This window comes from Garra rufa, chromosome 3 (assembly GCF_049309525.1).
Source record: "Garra rufa chromosome 3, GarRuf1.0, whole genome shotgun sequence".
NCBI lineage: Eukaryota > Metazoa > Chordata > Actinopteri > Cypriniformes > Cyprinidae > Garra > Garra rufa.
The window spans coordinates 67089475-67103485 of record NC_133363.1 but is presented as its reverse complement, the minus strand read 5'-3'; the positions used below and the strand labels follow the sequence as shown (position 1 = coordinate 67103485).

The 14011-nt window shown below is 31.8% G+C and overlaps 1 protein-coding gene across 1 annotated transcript in view; it reads left to right on the top strand.

The window, feature by feature from the left end:
• The window catches only part of LOC141332328 (FACT complex subunit SPT16-like), a 46190-nt gene that overhangs the window by 14701 nt on the left and 17478 nt on the right, over nucleotides 1-14011 (top strand). The window contains exons 8-18 of the mRNA XM_073837463.1: nucleotides 579-669; nucleotides 762-835; nucleotides 2210-2322; nucleotides 2453-2518; nucleotides 4873-4971; nucleotides 5057-5172; nucleotides 5265-5418; nucleotides 5498-5625; nucleotides 9674-9936; nucleotides 11528-11646; nucleotides 11731-11969. Of these exons, the coding sequence (XP_073693564.1) occupies nucleotides 579-669; nucleotides 762-835; nucleotides 2210-2322; nucleotides 2453-2518; nucleotides 4873-4971; nucleotides 5057-5172; nucleotides 5265-5418; nucleotides 5498-5625; nucleotides 9674-9936; nucleotides 11528-11646; nucleotides 11731-11969 (1462 nt within the window). The remainder of the gene's footprint in view (nucleotides 1-578; nucleotides 670-761; nucleotides 836-2209; nucleotides 2323-2452; nucleotides 2519-4872; nucleotides 4972-5056; nucleotides 5173-5264; nucleotides 5419-5497; nucleotides 5626-9673; nucleotides 9937-11527; nucleotides 11647-11730; nucleotides 11970-14011) is intronic.

Genomic DNA, 14011 nt, shown 5'->3' with positions numbered 1-14011 from the left:
GTGGGTTTAGATGATTTAATAAGTTTGTACAACTCTTCCTCTCCTATAGTTGAAAATGCATGGAATTGTTCCTCAGGAGATCTGTAGCATATCTGATGTGATACTGTAGCGGATGGCTGCATAGTTACAATTTTATCTCTAATACTATCTATCTTGGTAGTAAAATAGTTCATGAAGTCATTACTGCTGTGCTGTTGGGAAAATTCAGCACCTGTTGGTGCTTTATTCTTCATTAATTTAGCCTCTGTATTGAATAAATACCTAGGGTTATGTTTGTTTTCTTCTAAGAAAGATGAAAAATAATCGGATCTAGCAGTTTTTTATGCTTTTCTATAGGATATGTTACATTCACGCCAGACTATACACGGAAAACCTCTAGTTTTGTTTTCTTCCAGCTGCGTTCCACTTTTCGTCGTGCTCTCTTCAGTGCACGAGTGTGTTCAGTATACCACGGCGTCGGACTGTTTTCCTTAATACTCGCACACAGAAGTTTGCAGTCGTAAATGCGGGTGAAGTGGTCTCACTGTAGAGCCCTGTATGTTGAGGAGTTTTCTGTGTTTTCTGTGTGTGTTGTGCAGGAGTGAAGCTGTGTGAAGTCTATAACACCGTCCTGGAGTTCGTCAAGAAAGAGAAACCAGATCTGGTCAGCAAACTGACGAAAAACCTCGGGTTTGTGTCTGAAATGCTTCGTACTCCGGATAATTGAAAGGAAGTGTGTAAAATAAGCTGGTGTAACATACGAATGCACATGTGTGCTGCAGGTTCGCTATGGGCATCGAGTTCAGAGAAGGATCGCTCGTACTGAACGGCAAAAATCAGTTCAAACTTAAGAGAGGTGAGTGGGAATATGAATTGGGGTCTATTGTATGAACAAATATATTGTTTCTTTATATTTAAACCTTAAAATGAAGATTCATGATATTGTTTGATAAAAAATATTGTGTGGAAAGTCTGAATTATGCACATCTGTATATGCGTGTACGGTAGGGCTGCATGTTTTTTTGGGGGGGGGAAATGTCTGTAAATATTTTTATTACATTGTTGTTTTATGTGTATATAATATAAACTCAATCTAAAACATGCAATGCATCTGTGACCCTGGACCACAAAACCAGTCATAAAGGTCAATTTTTTTTTTTAAATTGAGATTTGTGCATCGTCTGAAACCTGAATAAATACTCTTTCCATTGATGCATGGCTTAAGATATTTGGCTGAGATACAACTATTTGAAAATCTGCAATCTGAGGGTGCAAAAAAAAAATCTAAATATTGAGAAAATCATCTTTAAAGTTGTTTAAATGAAGTACTTAGCAATGCATACTACTAATTAGGGCTGGGCAATTTGGCTTAGAATCAAAATCTCGATTAATTGAACATTTTAACCCGATTACGATTAATGAACGATTATTTTATTTATTAATAAAATTATATTTAATTATATTTATATAATATTTATTTTTTTGCCCTCATAGTTCACTGACAAGTTTTGTACAGTAAATATGCTCACATATTACAAGCGAGAGATTTTTGGATGAAGGGTGCATTACTTGATTTTAAAATAATTGAAGGAAACACACTATCTACGATCTATGATTATTAATTGAACATCAGTGTTGAACAACTGAAATTAAAGCAAGCATTGCTTAAAACGAAAAGTCACATTTTTCTTAAATTAGTGAAAATAAATAACTTGCACTATTGGAAACAAAATAAATAATTTTCAATGTTTTTCATATTAAAAGTAGAAAATAAGCAGTATCTCTAAATAAAATTACCCTTGTATATCCTGTAAATACTTTTTACTGTATAAATACTGTTTAAGCTCTCCATCGACATGTCGGCGGAATAACGGAACGGAGCGCTAGTGTTTTTTAAAGGGAAAGTAATTGAAATAATCTTCCTGGAAAAATTTTAACGATTATAGGTTCTGCATGTCGATTTCGATTATTTTTCGATTAATCGCCCAGCCCTACTACTAATCAAAAATTAAGTTAAGATATATTTACGGTAGGAAAAATGACAAAATATCTTTATGGAACATGATCTTTATTTAATATCCTAATGATTTAGATGATAATGTAATTTTGGCTATTGCTCCAAATATACCCGTGCTACTTAAGACTGGTTTTGTGGTCCTCTGTCACATATATTTAATACTGAACTGTATCACATAGTGTACGTAGATGATGCATATGTGTGTTTGTATAGGGATGGTGTTCAGTATCAGTCTGGGATTGGCTGACATGATCAACCCAGAGGCAAAGAAAGACGAGCAGAAAAAATACGCTCTCTTCGTCGGAGACACCATACAGATCAATGAGGTGCGTTACACTCTTGAATACTTCATGGGCTGGATGCTCTCTTATGAAACGCTCTTTTAGGGATGCACCGATCCGGATCGGTGCATCCCTACGCTCTTTAATATTGCTGTACTTGTGTTTGTGATCGCAGGAGGATCAAGCGACCGTCCTCACACCTGTCAAGAAGAAGATCAAAAACGTTGGCATTTTCCTCAAGGTAACGTTAGTCCATCTTAAGTTTGTTTGTTTCAGTTTGTGTGAACTTTCTGCTCCAAAATCACGCTCAATATAAAAGTGCATTTAAACACAAAATCTGTTAAATTGAATGTGATAGTTAGCTGTTTCATTCGTTCTGTTGTTTTAATATAAATTATGGAATATTACACTCAAAAATGCTGGTTGAAAATGGCAGGATGTGCATAAAAAAACATTGTCAATTAAAGCAGAATCCTTTTTTAAATTGTGTGTGTGTGTGTATATATATATATATATATATGTATATGTGTGTGTGTGTATGTGACCCTGGACCACAAAACCAGTCTTAAGTCGCTGGGGTTTATTTGTAGCAATAGCCAAAAATACTTTGTATGGGTCAAAATTATTGATTTTTCTTTTATGCCAAAAATCATTAGGAAATTATGTAAAAATCATGTTCCATGAAGATTTTTTTTTAAAACACCAACTGTAAATATATCAAAATGTAATTTTTGATTAGTAACATGCATTAAGAACTTAATTTGGACAACTTTAAAGGTGATTTTCTCAGAAATCCTCAGATTCCAGATTTTCAAATAGATGTATCTCGGCCAAATATTGTCCTGTCATAACAAACCATACATCAATAGAAAGCTTAATATTGAACTTTTATATGATGTATACATATATCTCAGAGGTTGCATTAGACTGTCATTTTGATGGACAGGGTCGTAAAAATTAAAAAAAAAAGTCATTTTAATTTTCATATTTTAATTATAACACATTTAATTTTTGTTCACGTTTGAGTTTAAGATGTTGAAGAGAACAGATGAGACTGCTTAACTTTTCATGTTCAACACCACACCCCCGCAATTTTAATTTTCTCATTTTACTGAGCAATATTGATCAGTAATTCCCAGTCGATCTTCTGGTCTATGCTGTTTTCAGTCGACGACTAACAAGTACATAGTGCACCTCCCGTCTAATAAATCGCAATGAAGCAAAGTCTCAAATTTCAAATTCAATTTCATTAGGAAATTCAAGCAATAAATACCGTTTTGGCGCTCTTTAATGTGGCATGATACACGTTTTATCTTCTTAGTACTACAGCGCCTTTGCGTAATCAAACGCATAGCAAAAGGCAAACGATTAGTAGGAATTACAGCTAATAATTAGACTAGATCACCCTCTGTGTAATCTGGCAAAGTGACGGACGGCCTTCAGATTTTTCCATCATTGCAACACAAATTCTGTCAATGACGGACAATTGTCGGCTAACGCGACCCCTTATATATACTTTTGTTATTATAGTTCTAAAACCTCATAAACATGACATTTATTGTATTTCAGCTGCCTGACTAATAAAATGTTTAATTTAACTAAAATGAGAAACTTTAATAAATATTATATAGACTGGTTTAAAAACTGAACAGAAGAAAGTATATGAAAATTGTATAGACGTATATTAAAAAACCCCACTAATAATTAATATATGTTAAAGCAAGTACTAATAATTGTTAATATAACAAATAAATGTAAATAGTAATGTTAACTGGAAAAAAAAAAACTGCATGGCAAATAACATTTTCATTTAGTTTAAAATGAACTAAAAACTGAAAAACAATAATTTAAAGAAACATTTTTGTAGATGGGTTTAAAAACAGAATTAACAAAAATAAAAAAAATATTAAAATATTATATACAATGTTGTTGTAATAAAATAAACTTTAACTGAAATAAATTGCAAAAAAATACAAAAGTTATTCCATTTCTGCTAAACTAATTTAGTAAAATAAATAAACGTTAAATAACTACTATATAGACCTTTTAAAAAAAAATCGAGTAAAAATTTATAAATTATGTAGATCTAATAAGTCTTATTTTATTAAAGTAGATGTTCACTGAAAATATAAATGTTTAGTATGCGTTTCAGCTAGGCACTAAAGTAAATGTAGTTTAGTTTAACTGAAATAACAAAAATGGAAGCTGTAATAAACTATAAATATCACATTTATTATATATAAAATAATAGATATGATTATATAACTTTGAAAAAAATTGATTAAAAAAAACATAGATTTGTTAAACCTAATGACTAAAATAACAACAAAGAATTCAAACTTTAAAACTTAATGATTTTCATTCAGTGGTGTTATTTTAGTATAATGCAAAAAAAAAGAAAAACATTCTCAGTCTTCCTCAGTTCCTTTCCCAGGAAGTGACCGTTTTGTTCTCTTGAACGCATACTATGGTAAACAGAGCTTTATTTGCTAATACTTTATGCTTTATTTCAACTGTTGCAACTTTGAACTAAAATATATCTTTAGATCTGTCACAAAATATGGATAAAACTTGCCTGTTTTTCTATGTTTCTAGAACGACGATGAAGATGACGATGAGGAAGAGGGTGATAACGCCGAGGAGCTGCTGGGAAAAGGAGCACGCAGCGCCGCCCTGCTGGCAGACAGAACTAGAGTATGTCCCTCCTTCCTGTTTATTAGTCATCATAACTCATCCCTTTCATATGTGTGTTCTCATTTGCTCTCGTCTGATTGGACAGAATGAGATGACGGCTGAGGAAAAGAGGCGGGCCCATCAGAAAGAACTGGCCAATCAGGTGAACGAAGAGGCCAAGCGGCGTCTGACGGAGCAGAAAGGAGGACAGCAGATACAGAAGTACGAGGATGAGCGTGTTTACGCCACATTTAGTTCAATTTGATGAGGTACTTCGACGCAAACACCCTTCTCTTCTAATGTTTCCATCTCAGAGCCAGAAAGTCAAACGTGTCGTATAAGAACGTTTCCCAGATGCCCCGTGAGAAGGACATCAGAGACATGAAGATCTTCATCGATAAGAAATACGAGACCGTCATTATGCCCGTGTTCGGCATCGCCACACCGTTTCACATCGCCACCATTAAGGTGAACACTCTGTTCTTACGCTAAACGCAGTTTAATATCTGATGCACGTTGGCTTCATCTGTGTCTCATGTGTTTGCAGAACATCAGTATGTCTGTGGAAGGAGATTACACGTATCTCAGGATAAACTTCTTCGTGCCGGGCAGCTCGCTGGGACGCCACGACGGAAACATCTTCCCCAACCCTGAGGCCACATTTGTCAAAGAAATGTAAGACTTCATGGTGTCCAAATCTAGCATTGGTCTTCGAGAGCTGAACGAGTTTGTGTGAATCATTCATGAAGCCTTTGATGCATGCTCTTCAGTGCAGCAATGTAGTTCTCATGATTTGACACAAACTACTAAATCTGTCCTCCAGTGAACAATAGCCGCTCCAGACTAAGACATAACTCTAAAGCATATTTTAATGTAAATATTCAGGATATTGCATAAATTGCTGGAATGAAAAAACAAATCTGTGCATAAAATCATAAATGTGCGTAACCCTCTGGGCCTCCTCATTAAGGGGTCACACTTGGCTCCCTCGCGGTCAAAAGTGACCGAAGCCATAAAAATGTACTTTTTTTTTTCTTCAGGAAAATCAATTAAATACATTTTTGTTCAATAATATTTTGTAATTATTATTTAGAATTTTGAGCATTTTTTTGTGAATCTATGCAATATTTATACAGTTTTAATGAGCAATTTTTTCCCAGTAGAATTATATTTTATATTATATTTTTTAATTATGTATTTATTATTTTTCAATAAATACAACATTTCACATTAAAATAGAGTAAAAGCATTTAAAATCCATTTTTTTAAAGTGAAAATTGCACCATCTAGTGGCATAAAAAATAAAAACTTGTGTAATGCCATGTAAACTCCTGTATCTCCCTATATACATATATACAGGGGCTTTGGGATTCCTATTGTTTTTTTCTTTTTACTGTTTCTTCATTTTATTAGGCTTTGCATTTAGAAATATATTCAGACATTCTAAAAGATAAATTTTGGCAAGGTTTAGATATTTTTTTGATTGGATAAATATCAGGTTTTGCATTTTTCTGCTTATTTCTTTGTGTGTGTGTGTGTGTGTGCGCGTGTGTGTGTCAGTTCTGTACTTTTGTTATTTTAGAGTGTCAGTCCTTGTTTGCTGAACACTTCTTTTCAGCACAGTTGCTCATTTGTAGCTTGAATTACCAAAAGATTATCTGAATTATCACAGTTTTTCGTATTTCCCATTCATTTCCTATGTCGGTCATTTTTGACCGCGAAGGAGCCAAGTGTGACTCTTTTTTTTTTTTGACCCTTTAACATATCCGAATCATGTCACTGATTTTTTTTTTTGTACTCGCATAGCTAATGCAACAAAAGTCACCAAGTGTCATCTCATTCTGATGAAGCTACGATTTTTAAAAATTCAAAACATAAAATTTTTCCGAAGAGGCCCAGAGGGTTAAAGAAGGTACTTTCAAAAATGTAATATTTATATGGTTATTATAGTTCTAAAACCAAATTTTTTTTTTTTCATATTAGCTGCTTGCCAAGTGAAATTTTCATTTGTTTTAACGGAAATAACTAAAACCGAAATAAACGTTAATAAAAAAAAGTTGTTTTAGAGACGGAACAAAAATGTACAAATATGTAGACATGTAAAAAATGAGCAGTCTTATTTTTAATAAATACTGATGTATTCTTTTATTTTAATTATAGTATTTTTTTTATATTTTAACCTCATTTTATAAACATACTGTTATTAAAACGTTGACGTGAAGACTACCTTATGTACATTTAATTGTATTTTTATTAACTTATTAAATGTTTTCAATATTAAATAATCTTAATTAATAGATAATTAAATAGCATTCATTTTTAATTATTTTAACAACAGATTGTAGAAACGATTCTGTTAATAAGAAGTTGAGACAAAATCTGACATGTGCAATTTAAAGACAGTTTTCAGTGCATATTACTAATAAAAAATTAAGTTTTGAAATGTATACAGTAGAAAATGTACAAAATATCTTCGTGAAACATGATCTTAACTTAATATCCTAATGATTTTTGGCATAAAAGAAAAATCTATAATTGTGACCCATACAGTCTATTTTTTGCTACCCAGCAGGTGTAATATTAAATGTGTAATATTTACATGGTTATTATAGTTCTGAAACAAAATAAATATTATTTCTTTTCAGCTACGTGCCAAGTGAAATTTTCATTTATTTCAATGAAAATAACTCAAACTGAAATAAACGTTAATAAAAAAATTGTTTTAATAACAGAAAAAAATGTGTAAAAATATGTAGAAAAATGTATATCTAATTTTTAATCAGTGCTGATGCATTAATATTTAAAATAATAATTTTTCTAAACATTTTACAAGCACAATACTGCTATTAAAAAGTTGACATGAAAACTGCCTCATGGACAATTTAATTTAATTATTTGAAAATGTGAAATCTGAGGGTGCAAAAAAAATCGAAATATTGACAATCGCCTTTAAAGTTGTCCAAATGAAGTTCTTAGCAATGCATATTACTAATGAAAAATTAAGTTTTGAGATTTATGGTTGGAAGCTTACAAAATATCTTCATGGAACATGATTTTTACTTAATATCCAAATGATTTTTGGCATAAAAAAATATTGACCCATACAGTCTATTATTTATTTATTTATTTATTTTTTATTTTTTTATTTTTTTTTTTGCTATTTCTCTAAACATACCTGTGCTACTTGTGACTGGTTTTGTGGTCCAGGGTCACAAATACAAAACGAAAATACAAGGAGAATAAAATTGGACCCAGAATAGAGCCCTGGGGTACCCCACAAGAGATGGGAAATTCACCAATTTCCACAGGAAAAACTCACATCCAATAATAGAAGAATATTACAGTTACCGGAGTCTAACAAAAGATCATTTACTGCCCTTAAAAGAGCTGTGTTAAGCCAGACTGAAAAGAATTCAGGATGTTTAGATTTCATTATATATATTATTATTAATAGTGGTGGGCATAGATTAATTTTTTTAATCTAGATTAATCTCACTGTAATCTTGGAATTAATCGTGATTAAAATGAATTCAGGCATTCAGAATATGTGTGCTACCCAAATAATGACTAAAAGTAAGTCTTTGAGAACGGGTTTCTCAAGCCGCGCTAAAATATCAAGGTGAAAGTCGTGATAGATTGCGTAGTTTAGACCCAGCTCCCAACCCAACTTTGAGAATAGATTAACGGCGATATTTTTTTATTTTTTTTTTTTTCGCCAGATAAGAGTCTCACGTTAACTCCGATAACGGCCCACCACTAATTATTATATTATATATTATTATAGAAAAATCTGGTTTAAGGAGAGTCTGCCGGCAGAAAGTGTTTTTTTATTTTTTATTTTTTATTTTTTTTCTTCTTCATGCATCTGTCAAGTTTGAAAAAAACCAAAAAAGCCCAAAATCTCAGACTAGTGGGAAGAAAACACCCAAAAGACACCGTTAAGTTTTCTTGTATTTCTAGCATCTATTTGTGTTAATAGATTTCAATTGCAATGCATATTTTTAAAGCCTGTTTTCTCAAAATGAGTTTTTTCACCTACACCGAGCCATAAATCTCCACTTCAGTCGCACTTACACACACCAAACTTTACATTTTTATTCCTGTCTATATCCTGAAGGTTTTTACAGAGGGATTTGTTCATATATAATTAGCTTGATTTTATACAACCTTTTATTCCACCCAAAAAATTTAAAAAATATAGTTTTCTGCCTGTTCTATGGAGTGACATAGAACTGTAAAAACATTTGACTCTAATATGTCAAAAAAATTAAACAAGAGTTTTGAAACGGACAGATTTTTGTACTAGAAATGTATGCAAATGAGTGCATGTTTAATTAATGCATCATTTGCATATTAAAACATAAAATTTTAGAGAACTTGTAATACAAAAAATGTTTGCAGTTATCAATGCAATGTCTGAAATGGTTATTAAAATCATTGAGTTTGAGATTAAATTAGAAAAGTATTTTGTATTTTTCAAAGAAACGACTTCCTAGAATTTGGACAAGCTGTTCTTGGCATAATCTTTCTGTGATTTTATTTGCAATGCAACAGAGAAGAGATTAGATCCTAGAAATTTTGCATTGGCACCATGCAAATGTTTGTTTTGGTCTGAAAGGCCTTTGATTCAGATGCATTTGCCGTACTTAATTAGCTTGTATTTCACCCTAAATGAACCAGAACCTGTAGTTGATCATGCTAAAAGCATCCTTTTTTGTTTCAGTACGTACCGCGCATCGAACCTCAAATCGCCCGGCGATCACTCCGTTCCCTCCACCAACCTCCAAAACGCCTTCCGTATCATCAAGGAGGTGCAGAAGCGCTACAAGACCCGAGAGGCCGAGGAAAAGGAGAAGGAGGGCATCGTTAAACAGGACTCGCTCGTCATCAACCTCAACCGCAGCAACCCCAAACTCAAAGACCTTTACATCCGGCCCAACATCGCACAGAAGAGGATGCAGGGCTCGCTGGAGGCGCACACCAATGGTGAGAGCGCCTTGGGTTTATTAGGCCATTAGTGTGGGTTTTTAATGACTGATAATGTTCAGTCGAGAGCGGAGCGGCTGAAATGATACTTGCGTGATTTAGGCTAATGCAACTGATTTATAAAGCCACTATGAGCCGTTTGTGCAAGGTGTCATCTATTTGTTGTAGTTTTCTAACAAACTGCCATCAATCTCTATCATATAAAATCTATTACCCCTTATAATTCATTCAAAATCTCATATTCCGGGTCATTTTGGAATAGAAGAATTTGTATTTTATAAAACACTCAACTTAAAATCGAATTTAGTTGATTAATATTTTTTTTATTTTATCATTTTTATTATTTGCAATTTTATTTTTTGTTTACAATTATTCATTTTTATTATTTATTTATCATTTTTTATTATTCATTTATATTTTTTATTATTTATAAATGAAAACCGTCAATCTTTATCATATAAAATCTATTACTCCTTATTAATTCAAAATCTGTTTTCACATTCTGGGTCATTTTGGAATAGAAGAATTAGTATTTTATAAAACATTCAACTTAATATTAATCAACTAAATCCAATTTTTTTTTTTTTTTTTCATTTTTATTATTTGCAATTTTTATTTTTGTTTACAATTATTAATTTTTATTTTTATTTATTTATCGTTTTTTATTCATTTATATATTTTTTTATTATTTATAAATGAACACCATCAATCTTTATCATATAAAATCTATTACTCCTTATTAATTCAAAATCTGTTTTCACATTCTGGGTCATTTTGGATCAGAACAATCAGTATTTTATAAAACACTCAACTTTAATATTAATCAACTAAATCCAAATTATTATTTTATATATACTTATATGTGTACGTTATTTTTATTTATCCCTTTAGTTATTCATTTATTAAAAATTTGTATTCATTTATATCTTTTATTATTTTTTTGTATATATTATTTTTATAATTTTATTATTTTTTTCTAGATCCAAATGTTATCTGATCAGCAACTCTTTTAATTAAAAATTAATAATTTGAAATTAAACTTAAACCACGCTTAAAAATGCAAAATTCTTATTTTATGTTAATGAGATTTTATTTGAAACGATCATTGTATATTGTCATTGTAACATTTATAAGAACATATAATCTGAGAATTAGCAGTATTAATCCCATTGGAATTAGTTGAATTTAATTCAGTTTACTGAACCAACTTCATGTTGACTTTATAACTCAAGAACAGTCCTAATTTATGAAACCTACATGAAGTGATCAGTTATTCATTTTTCAGTTTTACAGTGGTTTGTCGTCAAAATTCAGTTCTAAACGTGTTTGAAAGACAAAAAAAAATAATATATTTTAAATATATTGTTTTTTTGACAATGTTAATCCATAGATAATAAAAAAGTTAATTATAAAATGTAATTGTAGAAAAAATTAGGAGGGGGAAAAAAAATATATTTTGAGGGTCTTGAAACATTTGCGAATTTGTTCCTTTACAAAAACTTAGTTTTTTTTTTTTTTTTTTTTTCTGGGTTTGACCCAAATTGTGTTGAGCATTAATTACAAATGAGTGACTCTCTTGGTGTCTCTCCAGGTTTCCGTTTCACGTCAGTACGTGGAGATAAAGTCGACATCCTGTACAACAACATCAAACACGCCATTTTCCAGCCCTGCGACGGCGAGATGATCATCGTTCTGCACTTCCATCTGAAGGTGTGCTTCGAGCTGAACTCATTTCTTCTGTTTGTCGCTGTGCACCGACTGAGTTTAACCAAATTGTCCCTCTGCCTGTCGTAGAACGCCATCATGTTCGGTAAGAAGCGTCACACAGACGTGCAGTTCTACACGGAGGTGGGCGAGATCACCACAGACTTGGGCAAACACCAGCACATGCACGACCGCGACGACCTCTACGCCGAACAGATGGAGCGAGAGATGCGACACAAACTCAAATCTGCCTTCAAGAACTTCATCGAGAAGGTGGAGTCGCTCACCAAGGAGGAGCTGGAGTTTGAGGTTCCTTTCAGAGATCTCGGGTGAGTTACTCGCCGTCATGTCTTCCAAACATGCTTGTATGTTCCCATATGCACATTTCAATCAAAACAATGGCTCTCATTCACGAACCGTGCAGGGATTTATCAAATCTGTGCACGAATGTTTAACAAATCACAATGTGTGTGCTAAAATTTATTCTGAATTCACCAAAATGCAGAAAAACAACCGTTGTGTGATGCCTTATAAATTTATAAATGCAATACAGCGTTTGTTAGAGGAATGCAAAACTTTTGCAAGAAAGGAATGCAGTAGTTATGCAGTGTTAGTTAGGAAAAACTTTAAAGTTCGGAAAGATAACGCCCAGTTTCTTGGGTGAAATGCAAAGTTTATCATGGGAGCGGGAGAACATAAAACTTTTTAGAACACAAACTCCATACATTTTGATGCTTATTAATGAAATTCAATCCTGAAAGAGTGAGAGATGTGGTTAAAGGCTAAATATATATTTTATTAAATGTCTAAACAGTAATAGCTAATTTTACGAAAGGTATTTTATAACTAATGGTACTCCATATATAACAAGGTCAAAATTACCCTTTTTTTAATGGGTGTATCTCTTAAAAAACAGAAAAGGGGTATTTTGAGGGTTTAAAATCATTTGCAAAGTTTCTTTGCATTACTAAAAATGCATTTGCATTTCACGATTCAATTCGTTGGATTAGTCTTATTACATTTGGAAAATAGAAGAACTTAAAGTGTGTGTGTGTGTGTGGGAAATATAATGTTAGTGAGGTAGGTAGTTTTCCCTCTTTTCCTCGCATTTAAATAACTTGTAAATGCATGTGTGCATTTTACTTTCACTTTTGAATTACTGTCAATTAATTGAATTGATAACAACAAAATGGTACAACAAACCCACTTACACTACCGTTCAAAAGTTTGGGGTCAGTGTTTTTTTTTTTTTTTAAATAAATTAATACTTTTATTCACCAAGGATGTATTAGGTTAATAATTAAAAGTTAATTAATAATTTACATTGTTATAAAATATTTATATTTTGAATAAACACTGTACTTTTTAAACTTGTTATTCATGAAAGAATCCTGAAGAAAAAAAAAAAAACACAGGTTCCAAAAACTATTTGTCAGCACAACTGTTGATATTCTCCAGCATTGATCACTCTAATAATAAATCAGAATATTAGAATGATTTCTGGAGGATCATGTGACACTGAAGACTGGAGTAACAGCTGATAAAAATTCAGCTTTTCATCACAGGAATAAATTCTATTTTAAAGTATGTTCAAATAAAAAAACATTATTTTGTTTTGTAAAAACATTTTGCAATATTACTGTTTTTTTTCTGTATTTTTAATCAAATAAATACAGCCTTGATGAGCAGAAGAGACTTCTGTAAAGACTTACAAGTCTCACTGACCGCAAACTTTTGAACGGTAGTGTGTGTTAAACATGTTTAATTAAAAACTCTGTGTTCATTGGTGAAATGTAAATGTTAGGCAAGGTAGCGCAACGTTTTTTGAAAACGTCAAATATTTTGAGGAAACAAACTTTTTTTTTTAAAGTGAACGCAGTTTATTATGGAAATACAACCGTTTTGCAAGCCACCACAGCTTTTCTTGTGGTAACGCAAAACTTTAAGAACAAATTTTGGCAAAAAGTTTCTTTGTTGAACAACTTTTAAGAATGCAAATGTTTCACAAGGGAGCATGGAATTTATCAGGGGAGAGTTACAAAATGTTAAGAAGAAAAGTCTGTGCAAATAGCCCTAATATGAGAAAATGAAAGATTCTTGATCTACATCCCCCCCCCCTTAAAAAAATTGCTGTTTTTTTGGCTTAAAGTTAAAATCTTATTTAGTCGAATACAACTTAAAACAGTTGAGATGACTAAAACTTTTAGTCAAAACATGGCTACATTTTCATAAACATTTTATATCAAAATTATTTTGTGCAAAATCCTTTTTTTTATGTAAGCAGGCTACTTGTTAAAACAATTACTTACTTAAAGAACTCTTATTTTAAATATCCAAAAGTTTACAAACCAATAGTTATTGGTTTTTCTTT